At 47.3% G+C, this 25973-nt stretch overlaps 1 protein-coding gene across 2 annotated transcripts in view; it reads right to left on the bottom strand.

Annotated features, from left to right (window-relative positions):
• MFGE8 (milk fat globule EGF and factor V/VIII domain containing) overlaps positions 1–23532 on the bottom strand; it is a 32125-nt gene extending 8593 nt beyond the window's left edge. For both annotated transcript variants that reach the window (XM_035131376.3, XM_035131377.3), the window contains exons 1-6: positions 23347–23532; positions 13382–13507; positions 11893–12018; positions 10487–10600; positions 8677–8858; positions 4433–4588 (exon numbers count right to left, since the gene is read on the bottom strand). In XM_035131376.3, the coding sequence (XP_034987267.1) occupies positions 4433–4588; positions 8677–8858; positions 10487–10600; positions 11893–12018; positions 13382–13507; positions 23347–23419 (777 nt within the window). In that variant the 5' untranslated portion in view covers positions 23420–23532. The remainder of the gene's footprint in view (positions 1–4432; positions 4589–8676; positions 8859–10486; positions 10601–11892; positions 12019–13381; positions 13508–23346) is intronic.
• Positions 23533–25973: the final 2441 nt, after the last annotated feature.

The following is a 25973-nucleotide window of genomic DNA, read 5'->3' as shown; positions in this document are numbered from 1 at the left end:
TGTTGACAGAGATCGTGAGCTCAAATCCAACTCTCACAAGCTTGTTGCGATTATAAACACCTGGTGACCTGCATCTATGCACACTATCCTGAGCTCAATGAAGGAAAGTTGAAAAAACAACAGAAAATCTCTGTGGCATCGCCCTTACACGCAGAAGGTGTTGCCAGTCAGTGCAGACAATACAGAACTAGATATATCAAGGGATGCAGGTGACGCTGTGGTCTAAACCAGTGGTCTTCAACCCCCGGGCCGTGGATCAATTGGTACCGGGTCGCCCAAGAAACATTTAAAGACAATTAAATTAAAATTATTAAATCAAAACAATCTAAATAAAATATAAACAATCAATGTCCCCCCCTCAGCGGGCCGCGGTAAAATTATCAAACGTCGACTGGTCCGCAGCGATAAAAAGGTTGGGGAGCACTGGTCTAAACCACTGAGCCTCTTGGGCTTGCTGATCAGAAGGTCAGCGGTTCAAATCTCCGCCTCGGAGTAAGCTCCCGTTGCTCTGTCCCAGATTCTGTCAACCTAGCAGTTCAAAAGCATACCAGTGCAGGTAGATAAATAGGTACAGCTGCAGCAGGAAAGTAAACGGCATTTCCCATGCGCTCTAGTTTCCATCATGGTGTCCTGTTACACCAGAAACGGTTTAGTCATGCTGGCCACATGACCCAGAAAGCTGTCTGTGGATAAATGCTGGTTCCCTCGGCCTGAAAGCGACATGAGCGCCGCAACTCCATAGTTGCCTCTGACTGGACGTAACTGTCAAGGGGTCCTTGTCCTTTACCTTTAGTTGTGTCAATGGTCTGACGCAGTTTAAGGCAGTTCCCTATTGTAGAATATTGGGTAAGAAGGATGCAGACACAGCTCTCAAAACAACCAGCTCTTTATTCTAGCTCTGAGTCCAGACTGAACAGTAGCTTAGCCAACTGCTTATATAGTACTCAGTAACTTGCAACAGTAACAAACTTCCCCTAGCTACCCAATCCGTGAACAGCACTCTCAATCCTTCATTTGCATGTTGTGGACCTGAGTGAGAACTGCAGCCACGGTGGCCAGAAGGAGTACTGCAGTTAACTTAATACATAACACCTATGTTCTTTCTGGGGACCCAGGTGGCGCTGTGGTTAAACCACTGAGCCTAGGGCTTGCTGATCAGAAGGTCGGCGGTTCGAATCCCTGTGACGGGGTGAGCTCCCGTTGCTTGGTCCCAGCTTCTGCCAACCTAGCAGTTCGAAAGCACGTCAAAATGCAAGTAGATAAATAGGAACCGCTACAGCGGGAAGGTAAACGGCGTTTCCATGTGCTGCTCTGGTTTGCCAGAAGTGGCTTTGTCATGCTGGCCACATGACCTGGAAGCTATACGCCGGCTCCCTCGGCCAATAATGCGAGATGAGCGCGCAACCCCAGAGTCGGACACGACTGGACCTAATGGTCAGGGGTCCCTTTACCTATGTTCTTTCTACTTCTAGAAAGCCAATGTGGTGTAGCGGTTAAGAGTGGTAGAATCCCTGTGACGGGGTGAGCTCCTGTTGCTTGGTCCCAGCTCCTGCCAACCTAGCAGTTCGAAAGCATGTCAAAGTGCAAGTAGATAAATAGGAACCACTACAGCGGGAAGGTAAACAGCGTTTCCATGTGCTGCTCTGGTTTGCCAGAAGCAGCTTTGTCATGCTGGCCACATGACCTGGAAGCTGTACGCCGGCTCCCTCGGCCTATAATGCGAGATGAGCGCGCAACCCCAGAGTCGGTCACGACTGGACCTAATGGTCAGGGGTCCCTTTACCTTTTATGTTCTTTCTACTTCTAGAAAGCCAATGTGGTGTAGCAGTTAAGAGTGGTAGACTCGTAATCTGGGGAACCGGGTTCGCGTCTCCGCTCCTCCACATGCAGCTGCTGGGTGACCTTGGGCTAGTCACACTTCTTTGAAGTCTCTCAGCCCCACTCACCTCACAGAGTGTTTGTTGTGGGAGAGGAAGGGAAAGGAGACTGTTAGCCGCTTTGAGACTCCTTCGGGTAGTGGTAAAGTGGGATATCAAATCCAAACTCCTCCTCCTCTTCCTTCTACTATATCTGAACTCAGAGGAATACACAACTATTAGAGGAGTTTAGAGCTTGCAGGCATAACTGAGGGAGCCAGTATCTAGGAGAATGAAAACTCTGGTCTTAAACCTCTGCTGTCTTGTGTGATACCTTCAGGAAAATAAAAGGCTAAGGAGTAAACCCTACACAAATCCAGATGCAGTTGGGTGGTGCCTTGTACGCCTCCTTCCATCAACTACTGCAGCCAAGCTGGTGCCAAATGTATCGCTCTGCTTTCCTTTGGGTCGCATCAGCGAGGCGGAGAGGAGGGTCTCATCTTCCGGGCGGTCCAAGACCTCCACACACACTGCCCAGGCTTGCACCCCAAGGAGGTCACTTTTAGACAATGTTAGGCCTACTCTGCATAGGCCTAACGTCATCTACGATCCTTGCTATCCCTGTTAAAGCAAACCAACTCAACCAGTTCTGTTTGCTCACGAAACGAACTTGCTGCAAGTATAATCAGAACAGCTATTTATTTGAGGTGAGGTGGGGGCTGTTTGTATGCAGCTCTTCAAGGCTGGGACACACACACACACCCATACACACCAATCCTCCCTCCTTTCATGCAGAAGCTAGCTCAACTCTTATGTGCTTATATCAGGCTTCCAATGGGACAAGAGAAAACTTTTAAGGTGGGGTGGGGAAGGGTGGGTCTGAGGAATGGCTACTATGCAATGGGGAGCAATGTGCTTCTGATTATCGCACTTAGGGGGGCTTTGTTGGTGCTTGCAGAAAAACTCAAAGAACCTCTGGACTTCCAAATATTCAGCACAGCCTCCTGAACACCTGCACGGGGGCAAGTAAGGACCCACCAGGCTCAGCACAGTAAATTAAGCATCATTAGTATTCTCTGAGAAGAGCTAAAATGTTTCTTGTTGCATGGTTGGGAGAGGCTGGAATTGCGGCAATTTAAAGGAAACAGGGAGGGCAGGACAGCAGAGCCCTCGAGGCACACCTGTCAATTTCAGTTTGTCTCAGTTTTTTTTTATTTTCCCAACTCTTAAATTCAGTTCTCCACCTTAGTTTGCAAAAGGCAATTTTTAAGTCCCCATGGAAAATCTCCTGCCGCACATAAGATTCCTTGCAACATCATCTGGCAGGCTCAGATATGTTTCAATCACAGTAGCTTCTCCTACGATTGCAACTAAAAATGTATGCTGTGCTCAAAACTGTTCCATTTTTTGTAGCAAAAGGTGATGCGCTTCAATGGAAAAGAGGGCCGGTGGCAGAGAGGAAGCCCATTTCTTTTCTAAGCAAGGCATTTGTACAATGCACTGCCCATCTTGGGAGGCCCTCCTAGAGTCCAGCTTATGAACCCAGGCCATTTTTGGTGTGCTATTTTGCCTAACACAGATACTAATGAATCCGATGCTAGTTGTGGTCAGAGCACTTTTTGAAATCAAAAGGACATTACTAGGTCCATTCATTTCAATGGGTCTACTCGGAGTATGGCTAACATAGGAGTCGCCCCACTGTTTTTAGTTTACTAAAAGCAAGTAAAATACACATGCTAAATTCAATCACTCTCTAAGGCAAAAGTTCGGGGGGGATTAGACTGAGGGCCAGATCCCCTCATGGACAACCTTCTGGAGACCACATACAGGGGGGCAAAGGGAGAAGGGCCGGAGTGGGGAAAATGGGCAAGGAAACTAATATGTCCTTTGTACATCAGGAGCTCTGTGGGAAATTCAAGCAACTGCCACTCTGCGATAATCAAAACCCCAGTTTTGTGGGTCGTGGGGCAGGCATCAGCATCTGAAGCAACTACAAAAAGCGGCTGCAGGATGGTGCCGAGCCTAACAATAAAGGTGCTGTTTTAGTGGCCTACCTTGGGAGGCTGCTATTAAGAAAAATAAGATAATGTCTTTTAAAACACTTCAGAATCATTCAGAATGCAAGGGGTACAAGTGGCACTGTGGTCTAGACCACTGAGCCTCTTGGGCTTGCCAATCGGAAGGTGGGCAGTTTGAATCCCCGCAAAAGGGTGAGCTCCCATTGCTCTGTCCCAGCTCCTGCCAACCTAGCAGTTTGAAAACACGCCAGTGCAAGTAGATAAATAGGTGCCGCTGCAGTGGGAAGGTAAACGGCATTTTCCGTGAGCTCTGGTTTCCGTCACGGTGTTCTGTTGCGCCAGAAGCAGTTTAGTCATGCTGGCCATGACCTGGAAAGCTGTCTGTCGACAAACGCCAGCTCCCTCGGCCTGAAAGTGAGATGAGTGCCACAACCCCATAGTCGCCTTAGACTGGACTTAACTGTCTAGGGGTCCTTTACCTTTACCATCTCAGCAGCCACTTGTTTTTTGTTTCTCCATCCCTCAGGCACAGGTGCAGCACCTGCCTGCTTTGCTCACCTTGTCATGATCTTGCTCCTCATCCTTAATGTACACAAACTCGCGCCCGTCGAGGCTGTAGGATACTTTGTAGGCCCGGACATATTCCACCCGGCCTGCACGGCGTGCCCCTTGTGTGGCAAGGCCGGAGATCCTCATCTTCCTCATCAGGTTGACCTAGGGTGGGGAAAAGCAGGAAGAAACTAGATAAATATCTCTGTATGTGTGTGCGTTTGTGTGACTCAACACTAATCAGATGTTTTGTGTGTGGCTTATGTGCCCAACAGCATGCTGGGAGTCACAGAAACAAGCACAGCACATTGAGGCTTTTAAGGCTCCTGGGAGGCCTGGAACATTGCTGCTGCTGCTGCTCTGCCAGGGAGTGTTTGGGAGGACTGCTCCCCCTGAAGCCCACTTCCACCTGGGGCTTGGGGCGGGTCCCCCACTCCACCACAGCTTTTAAGGCTCCTGGGAGGCCTGGAACACTGCTGCTGCTGCTCTGCCAGGGAGTGTTTGGGAGGACTGCTCCCCCTGAAGCCCACTTCCGCCTGGGGCTTGGGGCAGGTCCCCCACTCCACCACAGCTTTTGAGGCTCCTGGGAGGCCTGGAACATCACTGCTGCTGTGAGTACTGGAAGGACTGCTCCCCCTGAAGCCCACTTCCACCTTGGGCTTGGGGCGGGTCCCCCACTCCACCACAGCTTTTGAGGCTCCTGGGAGGCCTGGAACATCAGTGCTGCTGTGAGTACTGGAAGGACTGCTCCCCCTGAAGCCCACTTCCACCTTGGGCTTGGGGCGGGTCCCCCACTCCACCACAGCTTTTAAGGCTCCTGGGAGGCCTGGAACAATTTAGCGGAACCACCTGCTCCATCCGGGCCCAGTACGGGCCACATGATCTCCTGCAATGATTTTGCAAAGTTTTTTGCAGATAAAGTCGCTCAGATTCGGGAAGAGGTAGACTCCACCGTGGGAGCAGGGCCGGGGCGGGGGAGTGCTAGAGTCCTGTCTAGTCAAGTTTTGTGGGATCAATTTCAATCTGTTACCTCCGAGGATGTGGACAGGCTGCTTCGACGAGTGAAACCAACCACCTGTCTCCTTGATCCTTGCCCATCCTGGCTTATAAAAGCTAGCCAGGAAGGGCTGGGCGATGGGCTTCGCGGGTTGGTAAATGCTTCTCTCCATGAAGGAGCCTTCCCAGACCCGCTGAAAGAGGCGGTTATTAAACCGCTTCTTAAAAAACCATCTTTAGATCCGGCCAATATGGCCAACTATCGCCCAGTCTCAAATCTTCCATTCTTGGGCAAGGTGATTGAGCGAGTGGTTGCTGAACAACTTCAGGCACGCCTGGAAGAAGCGGACCATTTGGATCCCTTCCAGTCAGGATTCAGGCCTCATCATGGGACTGAAACTGCCTTGGTCGCACTGGTCGATGATCTCCGGCGGGCTAGGGACAAAGGTAAGAGCTGTTTCCTTGTTCTGCTGGATCTCTCAGCGGCTTTTGACACCATCGACCATAACATCCTTCTGGATAGTCTAGAGGGTTTGGGAGCTGGGGGCACTGTCATGCAGTGGTTCCGCTCCTTCCTCCTGGGCCGTGTTCAGAAAGTGGTGGTGGGGGATGAGTGTTCAGACCCCTGGGCTCTCACTTGTGGGGTGCCTCAGGGTTCTGTCCTCTCCCCCATGCTTTTTAACATCTATATGCAGCCGCTGGGAGAGATCATCAGGGGGTTTGGGCTGGGTGTCCATCAGTATGCTGATGATACCCAGCTCTACCTCTCTTTTAAATCAGAACCAGTGAAGGCGGTGAAGGTCCTGTGTGAGTGCTTGGAGGCGGTTGGAGGATGGATGGCGGCTAACAGATTGAGATTGAATCCTGACAAGACAGAAGTACTGTTTGTGGGGGACAGGAGGCGGGCGGGTGTGGAGGACTCCCTGGTCCTGAATGGGGTAACTGTGCCCCTGAAAGACCAGGTGCGCAGCCTGGGAGTCATCTTAGACTCACAGCTGTCCATGGAGGCACAGGTCAACTCTGTGTCCAAGACAGCTGTTTATCAGCTCCATCTGGTACGCAGGCTGAGTCCCTACCTGCCCACTGACTGTCTCTCCAGAGTGGTGCATGCTCTAGTTATCTCTCGCTTGGACTACTGCAATGCGCTCTACGTGGGGCTACCTTTGAAGGTGACCCGGAAACTACAACTAATCCAGAATGCGGCCGCTAGACTGGTGACTGGGAGCGGCCGCCGAGACCACATAACACCGGTCCTGAAAGACCTACATTGGCTCCCAGTACGTTTCCGAGCACAATTCAAAGTGTTGGTGTTGACCTTTAAAGCCCTAAACGGCCTCGGTCCGGTATACCTGAAGGAGCGTCTCCACCCCCATCGTTCTGCCCGGACACTGAGGTCCAGCTCTGAGGGCCTTCTGGCGGTTCCCTCACTACGAGAAGCCAAGTTACAGGGAACCAGGCAGAGGGCCTTCTCGGTAGTGGCACCCACCCTGTGGAATGCCCTCCCACTAGAGGTCAAAGAGAACAACAATTACCAGACCTTTAGAAGGCATCTCAAGGCAGCCCTGTTTAGGGAAGCTTTTAATGTTTGATGGATTTCTGTATTTTAATGTTTGATGGATTTCTGTATTTTAGAATTTCTGTTTTGTTGGAAGCCGCCCAGAGTGGCTGGGGGAACCCGGCCAGATGGGCGGGGTATAAATAATAAATTATTATTATTATTATTATTATTATTATTTCTCTTTTCACCCCCACCCATCTCTATTTATTTAATTCCCATTTATATCCCCTCCTTCCCAAAGGAACCTTAAAACATCAGACTTAAAAACAAATGAAAGTAACACAATCCAAGCTATGCTTATTAGAATTATTGATCACTTGTAATCTACGAATGTATCAAAGCAACTTGCAATTTAAAAAAAATATCTTAAAATACATTACACCAGGCACCCCCAAACTTCGGCCCCCCAGATGTTTTGGACTACAATTCCCATCATCCCTGACCACTGGTCCTGTTAGCTAGGGATCATGGGAGTTGTAGGCCAAAACATCTGGAGGGCCGCAGTTTGGGGATGCCTGCATTACATCATAAAAAGGAAGTCACATTAATGTTTCTAGAATTCAAACAAGCTGCCCCAACAGTAACAGTCAGCACATTCACCATTATTACATAATTGACTCAGTCTATCAAAGGCCTGTTTCTACTGGCGCTGAAAGATGTCAGTGAGAGTGCTAGGTGGGCCTTGCGGGGGGGAGTGTTCCACAGGTGGGGGGCCACAACTGAAAAGGCTCTCTCCCTAACCATCAACCTCTGGGCCTCCCTCAAGCCACATGCTCTCATAGCTATTTAATTCCAAGGTTGCCAAGAACCAAACAGAAACTTTCAGCCACCATATGCCTGGGTAAACAGGAATGGCTCTTAAAATTCCACGTGAAAATTAATAGAGAGGGGAACAAATGCACCTCACTAGGGAGGACATTCCACAAATGGGGAGCCGCCACTAAGAAGGCCCTGCCACAGGTCAATGCCAACCATGCAGCAGCCAGCCACCTCTCTTTTCTGAGGTTAAAGATGGATGGACCCAGGGTCCCTTTGCTGCTTGAACCAAGTTAGTATTAAGCACATGCCAAACCAGCAGAAGTGTCTTTTATTCCCTGAACTCCCTCCTTCCCAGTAGGAAGTGGTAACCTTGTTTAGCCCAAGAGCCACATTCCTCTCTGGGCAACCTTTGGAGGGCCACACATCAGTGGTGGGCGAGAGAACACATGCAAATTTTGCCTTTGCAATGTTGGCTATTTTCTCCACACATTCCAGCCTGGCTGGCTTGTACAGACTCAGGCTGTTGGTCCATCTAGCTCAGTATTAACTACCCTGACTGGCTGCAGCTCTCCAGGAATTTAGGCAGGGGTCTCTCCCAACCCTACCTGCAGATTGAACCTGGGACCTTCTGCTTCCGGGGCAGATGTTCTTCTACTGAGCCATGGCTCTTCCTCAAGGCAAAAACACTTGGGGTGCAAAGCAGCGCCAGTCAGGGGTGGGTCTGAGGAGATTATCAAAGGCCAGACAGAAAGGGCTAGAGGGCCACATGGATCTCTACTGTGTTTCTGAGGTTCAATATTTAGGCTTTCTGTCCTTCTCTTGTGCCCTCAGACGAACACAGATACCTATGAGCAGTTTGGGCAAATGCTCCTTGCTTAGTTTTTGGCATCCCACGTTTTGAAGCCCACATTGGACTTGCTGCTTCCAAGAGCACCATTACCTGAATCCAAGGGCTCCTGTCATAGTTGCTGGAGGTCCAGGCATTCACAATCCCCTTGTTGTTGAGGCGGGCGAGCTCTGGACCCCAGCGCTGCAGGCCAAGGAACCCGTAGTACACAGAAGAGGCGGAAAGCTGTGTGTTCGCAATTGCTCCTGTCTCCATGCCGAGCAAATTTGAACATCCTGGAGGGGGTCACCAAGACCGTAGGGAGAAGGGCGGGGAAAGAGGAAGAGAAGAAGAAACTGAAACCATCACATATTGCTTCCCTGTGTCAGCTTTTCGACTAAATTTTTGGCTGTGAAGTATAAATTCTCAAGCAGAGATCGTTCTGTGGTTTTATAGAATTTTATTCAGATCTGCATGTACTCAATTTATTCCGTATCGTGTTATTTTATTTTAACATTTGTTAAACAAGAACAACAACCCCTCCCTTTTTAAGGGGCATGTTGCAATCTGCTAAGATGTTGCTTATTATCAATGTTGCCTTGTGTACTTTTCATATGGTTCAAACTTTTGTTCTTGGGATGGTTGGATAACTATATACAAATAAAAATATCTAATTTAATCTCACACACATACATCTGCCATCTTCGGCTGCCGGAGAACCTGGGGCCTTGCAAGATCCCTGATCTCTGACCGGAGGTGGGTGCAAGCTCTGGTTCAACCTCAAAGGGATGCTGTTTTCAAGCCACTGGCTCCTGCTCCCTACTTCTAGCAAAGAAACCATCAAGGAGATGGGAGGGAAAATATCTTTGTGGAGTTATTTAGAATAATGTGTTTTTCTAGTTCTTATCTCCCTTCAAGTGTCTAATTTGTTTATGCAATAAAAGTGTCATCAAGAAGCAGAGCAACATGAAAAGAAGTCCTAGAGGAGCTTTTGGAGGACTGAGATTCTCAATCACTTCATGCTGGAAATAAAGTTAAGCAGAGAAGACAATTACACGTTAATTATCACTGACGTGTAAATGTGGAGGAAGTTCACGAGAACTGGGCAAGCACAGCTTGAGAGTAAGGAAAGAGTAAGGAATGCTGGTGAACACTCAAGAGCAGGCATACCCAAACTTCGGCCCTCCAGATGTTTGGGACTACAATTTCCATCATCCCTGACCACTGGTCCTCTTAGCTAGGGATCATGGGAGTTGTAGGCCAAAACATCTGGAGGGCCACAGTTTGGGGATGCTTGCTCAAGAGGATTTCTTGTAGGGATGGTTGAATCTAGAAATGCCATTTTCTCTCTCTTTTCCAGTCTTGCATTCAGTTCACTTTATTTCCATATCAATTGCAATCTTCCCCTCCCTCCCCCCAAAAATGCATTTCTCCCAACATACATTTCTGAATGCACTTTTGCCTTTATATGCATTTTGCAAGCCATTTTCCCCACACGTAGAATTTGCAAGCATTGTTGTTGTTGTTGTTGTTTAGTCGTGTCCGACTCTTCGTGACCCCATAGACCATAGCACGCCAGGCACTCCTGGTCTTGAGCTCTTTGAACCGATATCAGTGTAAGCAAATAAACTTCAGTTCATCAACCCGTTTGCAAGCTTCCCCAGGGTCTTCCAGTCGCCTAATTTTCAGAAGCAGACTATTGGGCTGGATCACAAATGGGAGACCAGCCCCCGCACCACCACACCCCCGATCTTGATGGATCCCAACTCTCAACAGCCCAATCAGCACGGCCAATGGTCATGGATGTTGCAAGTTCTAGTCCAACAACATTTGTAGGACCAATTTTTCACCAGTTGTGTTCTAAATGGATCTTGGTCACTTCATCACCACCACCCTCCACACGCGTCACAGAGCAGGAACTTACGGAGTTGGCAAGATTTCCCCAGGTAGGGAGAGATGCACTTGCAGGCATAGTCCCCACTGAGATCCAAGCAGGTCCCTCCATTCTTACAGGGCTGCGAAGAGCATTCGTTCATGTCTACAGCCAAAAGGAAAGAAGAATTGAGTTGCTCGCCCCCAATGCAGCCAAATCAGGACCACCAATTGACTAAATACCCAGGCATTTAGTGGCTGAAGAATATTGTTCCTGGCAACCTCAAGATTGCTGGATGGAAGCATGTTTCAAATTGTAATTGCTGCTAGAATGTTTTGGTCTGTTTTAGAATTGGCTTGATGTGTTTTTCTCTTGTATATCTCTTTTCCTCCCTGCCCTCCTTGGGGAGGAAGGGCAGGATATAAACTCTGTAAATGAAAATAAAACCATAAAGAAAGCTTTGTTACATTTGTCAGCCATGTCTTAAGACTGCAAATCTCTGAAGGTCATTTGTGGCCAAACAGAAGATAGGGCAGGGTACCACTGTACTTTTCCTATCTTTGATGCTACTTTTAGTTGCCAGAAACAGATAAATTGCCATTTTCTTTGCTGAACAGCTGTAATAGTTACCAGGTGAAGCTATATCTGCCATCAACAACAGACTCACAGAGAAATATGAACAGCCAGTATGGTGCACTGGTTAGAATGTCAGGCTATGATTTGCAGGACCAGGGTTCAAATCCCCACTCTGCCAGGAAGCTAACTAGGTGAGCTTGAGCCACAGTCACAACATCTCACCCTTCGTTGCCTCACAGGGTTGTTGTTGAGGGTGAAATGGGGAAAGAGAAGGGACAGAATTGCCACACACAGGAAGAACAAGGATATAGTTTGAGTGCCTCACTTGTAGTTCTATAAATCATTTAATGTGTCAACACGAATAGAAGTTACTAATACTTCAGCTGTTGTATAAGGGATTATTATTTTGACCAGAATGTAATTCAAATTAATAAGATTTTGGAATGCAGAAATAAAGAAAATAATCAAACCATCAATTCTAGCACGCGTGAGGCCACCTAAATTTGGTATTTAAACAATTGATATTAGTAATTGTATTACAATTTGGTATTGTTATAATGAGGCTATTATTGGATTGAAATTGAAAATAAAATAATAAAAATTATTATGAAAAAAATGGGGAAAGAGAAGGAAGCACGCACACCGCCCTTGAGCTCCTTATGAGGGAAAGGGAAATATAAATGTATAATCTTGCCTACTATAAACATGGATGTAATTGCACAAAGTGGCTGTTGCCCCGCTTGGGGGCTTTCCTAGAGGCATGTAGCTACACATTGCTGGAAACAGGGTACCAGACTGATGGGCCATTTGCTCCAAAAGCCAGCGTGAGCTGCTCTTCAGTTTGCAGCCACACCTTCCCCAAAGACACATCTCACACTCACTGTTTTGGCAGTGTTTGCCTTCATAGCCCAAAGGGCACTTGCAAAGGTATTCAGTGAAGGCGTCACCCCTGTTGGGAACCACCTGGCACTCGCCCCCATTCTGGCAGGGGTTTGGGTGGCAGGCACCTGAAAACAAGAGATGCAGAAGAAGAAATCAGATGCAAACAAGAACATCTCACAGCCCCTGCTAGATTTAACTATGCAAGAGCAGGTTGACAAGCCACCACCTGCAGAGTTATCAGCGCCCCAAACACAGGTGCAATTTCATTAGAAATCTGGTTGGCTGCTGTGAAAACAGGATGCTGGACTAGATGAGCCACTAGTTCAGGCATCCCCAAACTTCGGCCCTCCAGATGTATTCCCATCATCCCTGACCACTAGTCCTGTTAGCTAGGGATCATGGGAGTTGTAGGCCAAAACATCTGGACGGCAGCAGTTTGGGGGTGCCTGCACTAGCTTGATCTAGCAAGGCTCTCCTTATGTTCTAAAGCAGGCATCCCCAAACTTCGGCCCTCCAGATGTTTTGGACTACAATTCCCATCTTCCCCGACCACTGGTCCTGTTAGCTAGGGATCATGGGAGTTGTAGGCCAAAACACCTGGAGGGCCACAGTTTGGGGATGCCTGTTCTAAAGAAATCATGTATGTCAGAGCAGCTGATGATTTGCAAATGGCAATCAAATGAGATGTGCATGTCATTAGCATTGCAAAATATATTCTGAAGTGCAATGGAATAACAATGGCGTAATTAGCAGGACTGGTGTGCTTGCACTTATTTTAACTCCACCATTGTTACAGTAAGCATTTGGGGGGTCCCCAAGTGGAGAGGTTTTGAGACCACTGCAGAACTTGTGCCAGGACCCAGATCAGTCCCTTACCCAATGCCCTATCTATTTTCTGCTGTTTAGTCATGCTGGCCACATGACTCAGAAAGCTGTCTCTGGACAAATGCCAGCTCCTTCGGCCTGAAAGAGAGATGAGCGATGCAACCCCATAGTCGCCTTTGACTGGACTTCACCACCCAGGGGTCTTTTTACCTTTTTTTGCCTATCCTGCATTTTCCTCTCTGGGCTCCTCCAAGCGACTTCATTACAGTGGTACCTTGGTTTAAGGATGCAATTGGTTCCGGGGAGCCGTTCGCTTCCCCGAGCAGTACTTAAACAGAGCGCCTCTTCCACACGTGCGCAAAGCTTCTATGCATGCGTGCGCCGCGGAACCCAGAAGTAAACACTTCCGGGTCCGCGGAGTCCTTAAACCGAAAGTACTCAAACTGCAGCGGACTTAAACCGAGGTATGACTGTACAGTATTGAGCATTAATCCCGAGTTGGTTTTACTCTTTTTAGAGCTTGTGTTGTATTCGATTTTCATTATGCACATCGTTTTGACGGCTTAATGGTAGCCTATAGGTTTGTATTAATAATCATCACAAACCATCCTCTGCTTGTTTAAGTTCCAACGATAAATCCTGTCCTCCGAACACCACGTTTACCTTTCTCGGTTTCGTTGCAATCAATCCCAGTAAAGCCTTCTGCACAGATACAGAAGAAAGGAGATTCGGTGATGCCGGTCAGGCAAGTTCCTCCATTCTGACACTTGTTCTCTTCACAGAAGTCACCTGGAAAACCAAGGGTGTGAATCAGTGCAAGGCAGCAGCTTTGCAAGGAAGGTCCCTCTCCCCCACCACTTCTGAGTCATAAGTACCAACAGGGGTCAGGATACCGATTTGTCTAGCTCAGGTTCCCATTTCCAATTGTGTCCAGGACTTGGGGGAGAGGACACAGAAAACATATTTGGAGAGGGGCCACAGCTCAGTGGTACAGCATGTGCTATGAAATAGAAGAAAAACAACCCCCAGAAACTATTTTTATCCTGCCTGTTCTTCTAGGGCTTATTTTAAGGGGGAGAGCATCCTCACAGGTGTCAGGCCATCCATAGGTAGCTGAACTACAACTCCCATCAGGCACGCCAACACCTAAGGAGTTCGGCTCATCGCAACATCACATTGGGCCCCCTCAATCGTCTTGAGAAGATGGCGCCTCTGACTCCCATCATCCTTAGCAACTGGCAATGCTTGCTGAGGCTGATAGGAGTTCAGCAGCAAGTAGAATCCTGGTCCAACTGCACTGGCTACCAATTAGTTTCCGGGCCCAATTCAAAGTGCTGGTTTTTACCTGTAAAGCCTTAAACGGCTCAGGACTGCAATACCTCAAGGACCACCTCTTCCCATATGAACCTACCTGGACCCTGAGATCATCTCCTGAGGTCCTCCTTCATGTGTCCCCTCCTCGAATGCTCTCCCCAGGGAAGTTCGCCTGGTGCCTTCATTATACACCTTTAGGCACCAGGCAAAAATGTTCCTTTTTAACCAGGCCTTTGATTGATCTGGTTGACATCCTATGCCCTTTTAAAATGTGGCTCTTTGGGGGGGGGTGTTATTGGGTTGATGTTTTTATTCTGGTTATATGTGTTGTGGTTTTTATGTTTATCTTTTCTCTGAACCGCCCTGAGACTTCTGGGTATGGGGCAGTATATAAATAAAATAACAACAACAATAATAATAGGTCAAAGGTTTCCCACACCTGCTGTAGCAGCAAACTCCATAGTTAACTATGCGCTCTGTGGTACTTATACTTACGTACATTTTCTACTGTACTTAAGTATACACAAGTACTTCTCCACAGAGCACATAGCCTGCTGAATCAGGTCCATCTATTCCAGCACCCAGGCCAAGCAGATGCCATGGGGAAGCTATGTCGAGGCACTGGCTGGCTTCACAGTTTTTCACACATCATGATTTTTGCATAGCATGCACACACACACACACATCACAATTCGCAACATATTGCCAGGTCAAAAATTATGAAACCGGTTATCACAATATGGACTTCAAACCGGTTTTGGACGATGTATCAATATATTGCCTAGCTCTAGTCGTCATCTTGCAGAAGCGAATCCCACCGTTTTAACTATGCACGGAGAGAAGAAGTACTTTCTCTTTGAAGAATCCCTTTCGTTTTGCCTCTTTGGAATCTCCCGCTGGAGAGGACCCAAGGCAGATCCTCCCAAAATAGCCTCCAGGCTCCTTGCTTGCTGGGGTAGGGCTTTAACATCCAGATTTCATTAGCTTAAGCTACTCCTCCGAGCATTATTGCTCGTAAGTCTTTTTATAGCAGAAGTCCCTGGGGTTAATCTCACTAAACTCCGCTCCACCAACAGGAGAAGAAGAAACCAGGCTCCAAACTGTGTTCAGAGGTGCACGGGCAGCTCTCACAGCCCAGCCTGGGAAGGGAAAATTTTAAAAAGCAACAGAGCTCAGGCACTGCCCTGGCTGGTGCCAGATGACCTCATCTTCCATCAATGCTCTGCCACGAGCTACAGCCAGGGAGGAAGGGATGGCCATAGGAATCTGAGATGTCGCTTCCGATCTGACTTGCTCCCAAACAGACAGGAGTACTTAGCTGCCCTCTGCCCTGCCTTTTGGACAATGCAAATGATTAAACCATGGAGTGGAGTGGCTAAGTTACTACAAAACAACAACAACACTGAGTATCTTCAGTGGAAGGAGGTGGCTGAACAGAAATGCACTGGCAATTAGCAGGGATGTGTGAATGCCAGAGTTTTCCAGAAGGGTAAGGGGGGGAAAATGAGGTTCCAGGTTCCAGAGAACCTTTTTTTTTCTGCTCAGTGAACCTCTGAGTTGTACTGAATTAACTTTAACTCAGAGTTCCAGGGGTCAGCATATTTTTTCAGCAGGCGGCTGGTCCACCATCCCTGAGACCATGTGATGGGCTGGACTATATTTGGGGGTGGGGGTGGGGAATGAACGAATTCCTATACCCCACAAATAACCCAGAGATGCATTTTAAATAAAAGCACACGTTCTACTCATGTAAAAACATGCTTATTCCCGGACCGTCCGCAGGCCAGATTTAGAAGGCAATTGGGCTGAATCTGGGGCCCGGGCCTTAGTTTGCCTACCCATGGAGTTGACACATCAAACTTAATGGGCATTCATTTTGATTGGTCTAAAAAAAGTTAGTTGAATACAACCCCAAGTTTTCATTTAAAAACAACCCCCCACCACCACCACCACCTAACCCTTAAAGGCTGGGGAAAGAATATTTGGCTGTACTGAGGATGGGCAACATCCCAGAAGTTTCAGAAGCCAAGTAGAGGTGGTTTCAGAACCTGGCATTCTGGGACAGATGCCAGGGCCACAGCAGGAGAGCTGTTAATGCCTGCTCTGGCGCTGCCTTTAAGGGAGGGTCAATTCATGCCCCAATGCTTCAAGCAATCCTGCAGCTGAGGTCGGTGGGAGCTAGAGTTCAACAACAACCGGATCTGCCTTCCCCGATCTGCTTTGGACTCCAATGCCCATCAGCCCTAGCCAACATTGTTATGGTCAGGGATGACAGGAGCTTTCATCCAAAACACCTGGAGGACCAGTGTTAGAAACTCAGATAGGTCTATAAGCTAATCACCAAGCAAGACCTTAAACCTAGGTTATGGTCGCCACAACAGAATGCCTAGACGCCATTCCACCGGGATGAAGCTTTTCGTTGTTGATTTCATTTCTATACCACTTTATATTTTAAATAAAAACTCTCAAAGCAGTTCACAACACATTAAAACATCACATAAAACAATCCTGAATAAAACAAACCCAAGCGTCAAGGAAAACAATGTGGGGAGCAACTTTTAAAACCTCAGAATGTGTCAGGAAGACTATCCGTGAGCCGTTCAGCAAAATTGGAGCCTGTGTGATTACATAACCTCCAAACTTGTCCATCATGATACTTTGTGAATTGCCTCTCTCTAACCGCCATCCATAGTCAGACACATTTAATTTCCCTGTCCAGACACTTTTAACTACCCCTGTCTCCTTTTCCCTCTCAGATCTGTTCTTCTTGCTCTTGCCCAAATTCTCTGATAAGCAAAAGACCCCCATTTGACAGTTCCCATCTTCTACAGATAAGCAACTTCCTCCAACCCAGTTACAGATCACTTGACCCATTCTCGGCCCATTGAGGGGTTTCTGAGGTTCCTGGCTACATCTTCAGAGGTGGGTGGCTGCTTGGGTAAAATATGGTCCAATAATGTATCATTGTGCTTCATTCACAAAGCACGGTTTCCCATTCATAAAACATATTATCTGTGATGAAAAGGTTATGAATTGAGCTTCTCTGGGCAGGGGGTGGGGGTTTGCAGCATTCACCCTCAATTTACAGCAGAACCAATTAGTAATTTCCCTGGTGTGTTCCTAATAGGACAGGCATTAAGTAGGTCTCTGCACAGCTCTGCAAGCCGCTTACTATTGCAAGGAAGATGCTAGAGCAGAGAGGAATGTAGACAGCGTGCAAAGGAAAAGGTGGGTTTTAAAGGGCGACTCTCCTGTCTGTGAACTCCTGTTACAATTTCTGTGATAATGGAACTCCTCCTACAAGTCAAAAGGTGGGATATAAATACCTTAATAATAAAATAAAATTTTCATTCCAGGAAGCTGTATTTTTACAGTTGCTTTTATACATGTAATTTTGATGTCTGCCTTTATTTGTTTGTGGGCTGCCTAAGCAGTTCCTTCTAGAAATGAAAGTGATATATAAACCCTTTTAATCATTAACATCTGAAGCTAGACAGGCCAGTGACCTGACTTGGTGTAAACTGGCTTTTGATGTCTCTACAAGTCTCAGGTTCAATCCCAAACCATTCCAATTAGAAAGGACAGGTAGCAGGCAATTGTCATAGGAGAGAGAGTCGCATCAGAAATCCTTCAGAGCTGCTGCCAATCTAAGTATGCATTATTATTTCTTTTTTATTATTGGCATGCCTAAGCAGCCCCAGACTGAGAGGTCTCTGGGCAGTGGTGTAGATAAAAATGGCTTAAAATCTCATGTGCCCTCTCCATGGGAGATCTGGACGAAAACAGGGCCTTTTTAGTGGTGGTTCCCCACTCATAGAATGCTCTCCCCAAGGATGCTCACCTGGCGCCATCATTACATATTTTAGGTGCCAGGCCTTTTCTGCTAGGCCTTGGGTGAGTGGGATGTTTTGATCCTGCCTTGTAAAAATAGGCCTACAATTGACTTACATTTTGTTTGGTTTTATGCTTTTTGTAATAATATTTTTTAAAAAGGACTAGTAAATTTAAATAACAACAACCATAACATAAAGCAGAATAGATTGTACTAGCCTAGATGAACAAGAAGCCTGATCTGGTACAAGGCAGTGTCGTATCCTACATGTCATCTGTTCCTTTTGAGGAGGAAACTCTTGAGAGTCCCATGGACTGCAAGAAGATCAAACCTATCCATTCTGAAGGAAATCAGCCCTGAATGCTCACTGGAAGGACAGATCCTGAAGCTGAGGCTCCAATACTTTGGTCACCTCATGAGAAGAGAAGACTCCCTGGATGTTGGGAAAGATGGAGGGCACAAGGAGAAGGGGACAACAGAGGACGAGATGGTTGGACAGTGTTCTCGAAGCTACCAACATGAGTCTGACCAAACTGCGGGAGGCAGTGGAAGACAGGAGTGCCTGGCGTGCTCTGGTCCATGGGGTCACGAAGAGTCGGACACGACTAAATGACTAAACAACAAGGGTCCTCTTTAGGGTGCCCCTGCAGAATAAAAAAAAAGGTTGCTTCCACACCCTTGGGTGCTCCTTTATATTCTTTTCCTTTCCCCCATTCTGACTGCAGGCTAAGAATGTTTGTGTCCTTTGATTAGCTACTGTTTAAAAACCAGCTCATTCCATTTGGCCCTGATAAACAAACCAGCAAACAATGGAAAGGGAAAAACGTATCTTCTGGCTGGGATAAGAAACTATTGTCTGCTTGCAGAGGGAAGGATTGCCTAATGATTAAAAGAATACTATGTGTCTGCATCGGGAATGCTGGGTCAGAACCAATTCCCAATTATCATTTCACTTACTGTCACGAGGCAAGGAAATTGGATGAGCAACACAATCCTGCCCCCAACCTAGAGTACAATGTGTCTGTTTCCCAGTGTCAGAAGTGCCTGGAAAAAACAGGATTCATTTAAGGAGGGGTACCAAGCTGCTAGTCCTCATGAATGCATAGAAAATCCCTTCCATGTGCTCAAAAAGCATAGTATTTGAATGTAGTGTCTTGTCTGGAACTGGAATAGCCCCAATTCCTGTCGCCCACCTCTCCCTAATGTTTCATGACCCCCAAATAAAAGCCCAAATAATTCCTATGGCGTTTTCATTCATTGGAAGAGTAGCATTTTCTCTACTCTTGACTCTAAACGCTTGGCAGAAGGAATGAGAATTATTTTTGCAGGGGCATCACTGATCGAAGGTTCACACCATACATTTAAAGCACATTTTACGCCCACATCTTCCTTCAAAGAACCCTGGGAATTGTAGTTTATCCCTTGCAGAACTACAATTCCAAACACCCTTGACAGGCTACAGTTCCAAGGATTCTTTTGGGGAAGCAATATACTTTAAATACCCCGTGGGCCTGATGCCATCTGCCAAATATCAGAGGCTGCTCCCCTATTCACCCCTATATGGCAAGTGTGGCGAGTGAGTGGGGGACATTTATCACCAACAAAGGGAGCCGGATGGCCCAGAGGTTGCCAGATGCAGAACTTAAGTTAGAATTTAAAAAAAGGAAAGAGGACAGATTGCACCAACAGCAGAATCCACTGGGATTTTCATTCATGCAGAATCCAGTCTAATCCCTTTCAGCTACATACAGTACATCTCTGCACCTCCACCGTCCTGCGTTTCGTGTTGTTGCTTTTTTCCTCCTCCAACAAAGACTTAGGAGTGCTGACTCTGCTAACAAGAGACCAGGCAGATAATGCTTAGCTCATTGTTGGGTTCACGCCCGTACCCATCACAGCCCTGCAAGTAAGCATTTGTCTCCTCCCCACTGTCACCATCAATCAGAAATATAAATATGCTCTGCTCCCTCCTCCAGCAGTTGCCTTAGGAACCAGGTAAAACGGTCACAGAAAAAAAATCCCCGACTCTGACCACACAAAGGAGCATTGCCAAGTGTGGGAAGAGATGTTACAAGGAACGCATGCCCTCAACTTCCTCATTCTACTGCTAACTTGTTTTTTTATCCTGCTCTCCCTTCAAGATCGGCATACATGATTCCTTCCCATGCACGCACGTTTTGTCCTCACAGCAACCCTGTTAGGTAGGCTAGGCTAAGAGGGAGTTGTTGGCCTACAGTCGGTTAATGAGGTTCAGGGCTGAGTGGGATTCAACCCCAAGTCTCCCTGACCTAAGTCCAACAGCCTATCCACTAGGAAAGGAGTGAGCAAAATTCAGGCTTGGAGAATATGCTTTGCTGTTGTCGTTTTCATTATGGACCCAAGGTCCACCCATGGGAAACTGGAGCAAAAGAAATGCATATAAAATTATAAATAATTCTGAGCCCAAGTGTTTGCTCCAAGTACCAAAACTGAATGGAGCTCACAGTCCTTGCACACACAAAAATCCCAAGTTTCCTTCATTTCAGAAGTGTTAATCGGGAGTCATTTGGCTGCTACTAATACAATAAGCAATTCACAATCTGACTCCTTGTGGATGAGGTTATCACAGCCTTGTCTGCACTACACATTAAAGCTATATCATACCACTTTAATTGGTCGTGTATTCCCCCAAAGAACCCTGGGAAGTGTAGTTTGTTGAGGGTGCCGAGAGTCATTAGAAGATCCCCTATTCAATTAACAGAACTACCATTTCTAGAGTGCTTTAACAACCAATCCCTCTTCGCAGGGAACTCTGGGACTTGTAGCTCTGAGAATGGAACAAACTACAGGATTCTTTGGGGAAAATCGTGACTGTTTAAAGTGATACGATAATGCTTTAAATGCATAGTGCAGATGGGGCCCAGATCTGCCCTCGCCCCATCACTACACTATATTATATTGGCTGTCCAAGGCCTATTTGCGTTGAGGGCGTAAGAAAAATATAATGCTTACATCCCAATCCTGAAAGCAATTGTTTGGAATTACTTTTCAATCAGCTTACTAGGGAAGAGCCGCAATTCAGTGGTAGTGCATCTGCTTTGCATGCAGAACGTTGCTGGTTCAATTCCCAGCATCTCTATGTATGGCCAAAACAATGGAGAAGCTGCCAGCCAGAGTAGAAAATACTGAGCTAGATGGGCCAATGATCTGACTCCACCTAAGACAGCTTCCTGTGTCCCTATGTACTTATTCGTTCATATTCCACCATTTCTTCAGGGAGTTCAATACATTGCTTCTTCACAACAGCCCTGCGAGGTAGGTTAAGCTATGAGAAAGCGACTGGCCTAACTAAAGTCATCCTGGGCACACTTCGGAAAGAGGTGGCAACTGGGAGTACCTCTATGGTAAGCAGGAAAGGAGTTGCATTATTTTGCCAGGAAGCAGTAGCTTTTAATTTCCAGACCATCATTTAGCCCAACTTACACATAAAGCTGGGGACGCAGGTGGCGCTGTGGGTTAAACCACAGAGCCTAGGGCTTGCTGATCAGAAGGTTGGCGGTTCGAATCCCTGCGACGGGGTGAGCTCCTGTTGCTCAGCCCCAGCTCCTGCCAACCTAGCAGTTCAAAAGCACGTCAAACTGCAAGTAGATAAATAGGTAAACGGCGTTTCCGTGTGCTGCTCTGGTTGCCAGAAGCAGCTTTGTCATGCTGGCCACATGACCTGGAAGCTGTACGCCGGCTCCTTTGGCCAATAATGTGAGATGAGCGCCACAACCCCAGAGTCGGTCACAACTGGACCTAATGGTCAGGGGTCCCTTTACCTTTTACACATAAAGCTAAACCAAACCATGGCTTAGTGTAAGCAAGCAGGTTCCCTGACTGAAGGGACTTTTGTTTTTTATTGTGTATTATTTCATGTTTTCAGATTGCGATTTTATGTTGTAACCTAAGACCTGCGGGTATAGGGCAGTATCCAAATTTAATAAGTAACCAATCAAATAAAAGATCACTGGCACAATGCTCCTCCCCAATGCCGCTGCCCTACAAGGGACGAAGCCATGGCTTGGCGTAGTGTTAAAACCCAGACCTATGGTATGCCTACCCTAGATAAAGCGTTATGCCAGGAACACACCTTGGTTAAAGTGCATGGTTTGTCTGGAGCAAGACAAACCATGGGGCCAAGGTCTGGATGCAACGTTAAGCCAAACCAAGATGGCTTTAAAACTATAGCAGCCTCACTCTGGAGCTGCACACTAGGTAAAACTTCCAGACAGCGGCTTCCAAGTAAGATTAACCCTTGTGAGGGACCACTGCTCAGAGGTAGGGCTGGGAGAGACTTCTGCCTCCAAGTCCAGAGAACCATTGCCAGGCAGTGTTGACAAAACTGAGCTAGACAGAGACAGAGCAATGATCTGACCGGGTTCTAGAACCAGCTTCCTATATCCCTAAGCTCCTTTTGGAAATGAGCCACTGCACTCATCCAATGTCTTCCACATCCCCACAAAAGCCTACCGTACTGACCTCTTGTCCGCAAGCACCCAAAAGAACCCTTGGGAGATTTATTAGGAAGTCCCTTTAACCAAAAATGCACACATACTTAAGTCCTGGAAATAGGTCAGTATAGAAGGAGAACAAAAAATATATCTCTAGCACCACGTTTTAAGAAAAGAGGTTACTTATGCCCAAAACAAGGACCCTGAAAGCCTAGAGCTGGCCCCCCGTAGACTCTCCTTTCACTTTGATTTCCACAGACCAATTCCCGTGGGAAAATATGGTGCCTATTTTCCCACACTGCAAAATGTTAGTCTGATGATCCCCACATCAAGTCAAGGTTCAGAGAGTGGGGAAATAGTGGCACAGCGTTACTCTTTGTGTTGACCCCCCTTAGCTATTGTTTGTAAAATGTTACTGAGGAACGATACGGATAGGCAAAAACTGGGCGAGCCAGAGGCTTGTGGATTTCATTAGCTCCCTTTCCCTTCCCCCACAGTTTCCCTCCACAATTTGAACACAGGGCCTGCTTCTCTAAACTTCCTAACCAGGTCTTCGTCTTAGAGCTTGCCAAGGCTAAATCCCCCAAAACACAGGCAGGGAGAAGAAGACCCTTAAAAATGATGCCAGGACTTATCGCCGCCCGCCGCCCCTGGCGAATCAATCATTGCGCACAGAACCTCTCGAGCATGTACAGAGCGCTTTTCCCTAACCAAACCGCATTCCAACCCAACGCGTAAACATCCCCTGCTTGTGCGTTCGGCTGATCTTTTCAAATGGGCATTTCGAGATTGCACGGCGCTTTAATGAGTTTCGTGGAAGGATTTGGTCCACAGCGATGGAACAAATCTAGAGGGGCTGGGCTGACAAAAGGATTTAAAGCCAGGGCAGCTTCGCCTTCGAGGCGCCCCGCGCGCAATTTAAGAAGGGCTCCCCACCCACCACCTCCAGTAGCCAGAAACCAGGCAGGGGAACGAGAGAAGGGAAGGGGAAATCGGCGTTGTCTACTCACCGCTGACAGCAACCAGCAGGCAGAAGGCGAGGAGAGGCCCCAGCAGGAGCTGCGAGGAGCTGGGTCCCTTCATGGTGCGTCGTTCCCCTGCAGGGCTGGGCTGGACTGAGCGCGCCTCCCGTCCCGTCTCGTCCTGCTCCGCTCAAGCTCAGCAAGTTCTGCCGCCTGTTTGTGTTCCTGCTCCGCAAAGGCGAATGACTCAGTGCAGCCCAAGGCAGCGAGCGAGCCCGCCCCCTCTTTCCCTTAAGGCTCAGCCTGCCAATTACGCGCCCCCCCGCCACGTGCTCCGGCTGTCGAGCCAATGGCGAGCGGCGTCGGAAGGAGCAGGAGCAACAGAAGCGCAAAGCCAAGCCATTTGGCCCATTTGGATGGATCGGTGAGCGGACTGGGATGGGCTGCTGGGCGCCTAGACGCCAACATTTGGCTAAACGCAGTCGTGTTTGAAATAGGGTTACCACCTTTGTTCTGGTAAAATGCAGTACAGGGTAGGGTGGGGGCGGTTGGGGGGGGAGATTTATTTATTTTCCATCTGATGCGAAGTGACTTCAAAGCAAACCATTACGATCTATTGTTTTTTAGTTAAATAGTTTTTATTTGATTTTACAAATTTGTTCACATTCAAAAATCGCAAATAATAAAAATTACACAAGATTCTTCCGAATCTCGAGACTTCCCTCCTCCCCTCCGTGGGTGCTTTAGTTTTCAGCTGCATATTATAAGTCACTCTAATTTTTCTGTTCTCCATTGTGTCCAAAGTCTATGTAACATTACAAGAGTTATTTAAGACCTGCTAAAGAGTTCAAGCTCACTGGAAGGACAGATCGTGAAGCTGAGACTCCAATACTTTGGCCACCTCATGAGAAGAGAAGAATCCTTGGAAAAGACCCTGATGTTGGGAAAGATTGAGGGCACTAGGAGAAGGGGACGACAGAGGATGGCAAAAAAAGGCATGCCAATCACCAGTCGCCAGGGACTTTTTCCAGATGTTGGCAAGCTCTTCTAATTTAGTTTCCTCAAATATTTGATTGTGATGCATTTGTCTCCTGACAAAGCTGAAAAAAGCAGCCAAGTCTCCAGTCCAGGGATGGACAACTTATTTTTTCTCCTGATGAGGGTCACATTTCCTTGGGGGCAATATTTTGGGGGCAGGACACCAAAGATGAAAGGTGGACAGGGTAGAACTCAGTGTGGATGGGGAGAGAACCAAAGATAGTTGTGTGTGGCCAGGCGGGCACCCCCTTTTCTCTCACCTTGCCACTCCTTTCTCTCTCTGGTCGCTTCCAGGCACTCCTGTCTTCCACTGCCTCCCGCAGTTTGGTCAAACTCATGTTGGTAGCTTCGAGAACACTGTCCAGCCATCTCGTCCTCTGCCGTCCCCTTCTCCTAGTGCCCTCCATCTTTCCCAACATCAGGGTCTTTTCCAGGGAGTCTTCTCTTCTCATGAGGTGGCCAAAGTATTGTAGCCTCAGCTTCAGGATCTGTCCTTCCATGAGCACTCAGGGCTGATTTCCTTCAGAATGGATAGGTTTGGTCTTCTTGCAGTCCATAGGACTCTCAAGAGTCTCCTCCAGCACCATAATTCAAAAGCATAAATTCTTTGGCGATCAGCCTTCTTTATGGTCCAGCTCTCACTTCCATACATCACTACTGGGAAAACCATAGCTTTAACTATACATACGGATCTTTGTTGGCAAGGTGATGTCTCTGCTTTTTAAGATGTTGTCTAGGTTTGTCATTGCTTTTCTCCCAAGAAGCAGGTGTCTTTTAATTTCGTGACTGCTGTCACCATCTGCAGTGATCAAGGAGCCCAAGAAAGTAAAATCTCTCACTGCCTCCATTTCTTCCCCATCTATTTGCCAGGAGGTGATGGGACCAGTGCCCATTATCTTAGTTTTTTTGATGTTGAGCTTCAGACCATATTTTGCGCTCTCCTCTTTCACCCTCATTAAAAGGTTCTTTAATTCCTCCTCACTTTCTGCCATCAAGGTTGTGTCATCTGCATATCTGAGGTTGTTGATATTTCTTCCGGCAATCTTAATTCCGTCTTGGGATTCATCTAGTCTAGCCTTTCGCATGAAAAAAAAATGCACACTAGTTTTTGATCATAATCACTATTTGTTGAACAGGGCAGTTGAGGGTAACATCTATGCACAACGTCGCATACCCTCCCTGCAAATAATTCGGATTAGATGCTCAATAAACAACAGAGGATGTATATAACCTCCCCACAAGGTTTGTGCAAACAACTTGGGATGAATGCTCAATGAACCAGTGGTCTGGAAGCGACCAGAGAGAGAAAGGAGTGGCAAGGTGAGAGAAAAGGGGGTGGCCTGGCCACACACAACTATCTTTGGTTCTCTCCCCATCCACACTGAGTTCTACCCTGTCCACCTTTCATCTTTGGTGTCCTGCCCCCAAAATATTGCCCCCAAGGAAATGTGACCCTCATCAGGAGAAAAAAATAAGTTGTCCATCCCTGGACTGGAGACTTGGCTGCTTTTTTCAGCTTTGTCAGGAGACAAATGCATCGCAATCAAATATTTGAGGAAATTAAATTAGAAGAGCTTGCCAACATCTGGAAAAAGTCCCTGGCGACTGGTGATTTACAGTGCACACAGCTCTTGGCA

Source organism: Zootoca vivipara, chromosome 13 (genome assembly GCF_965207765.1).
Source record: "Zootoca vivipara chromosome 13, rZooViv2.hap1.1, whole genome shotgun sequence".
In the NCBI taxonomy this organism is placed as follows: domain Eukaryota; kingdom Metazoa; phylum Chordata; class Lepidosauria; order Squamata; family Lacertidae; genus Zootoca; species Zootoca vivipara.
The sequence above is the reverse complement of the archived record's forward strand: the minus strand, read 5'-3'. Positions and strand labels throughout refer to the sequence as shown.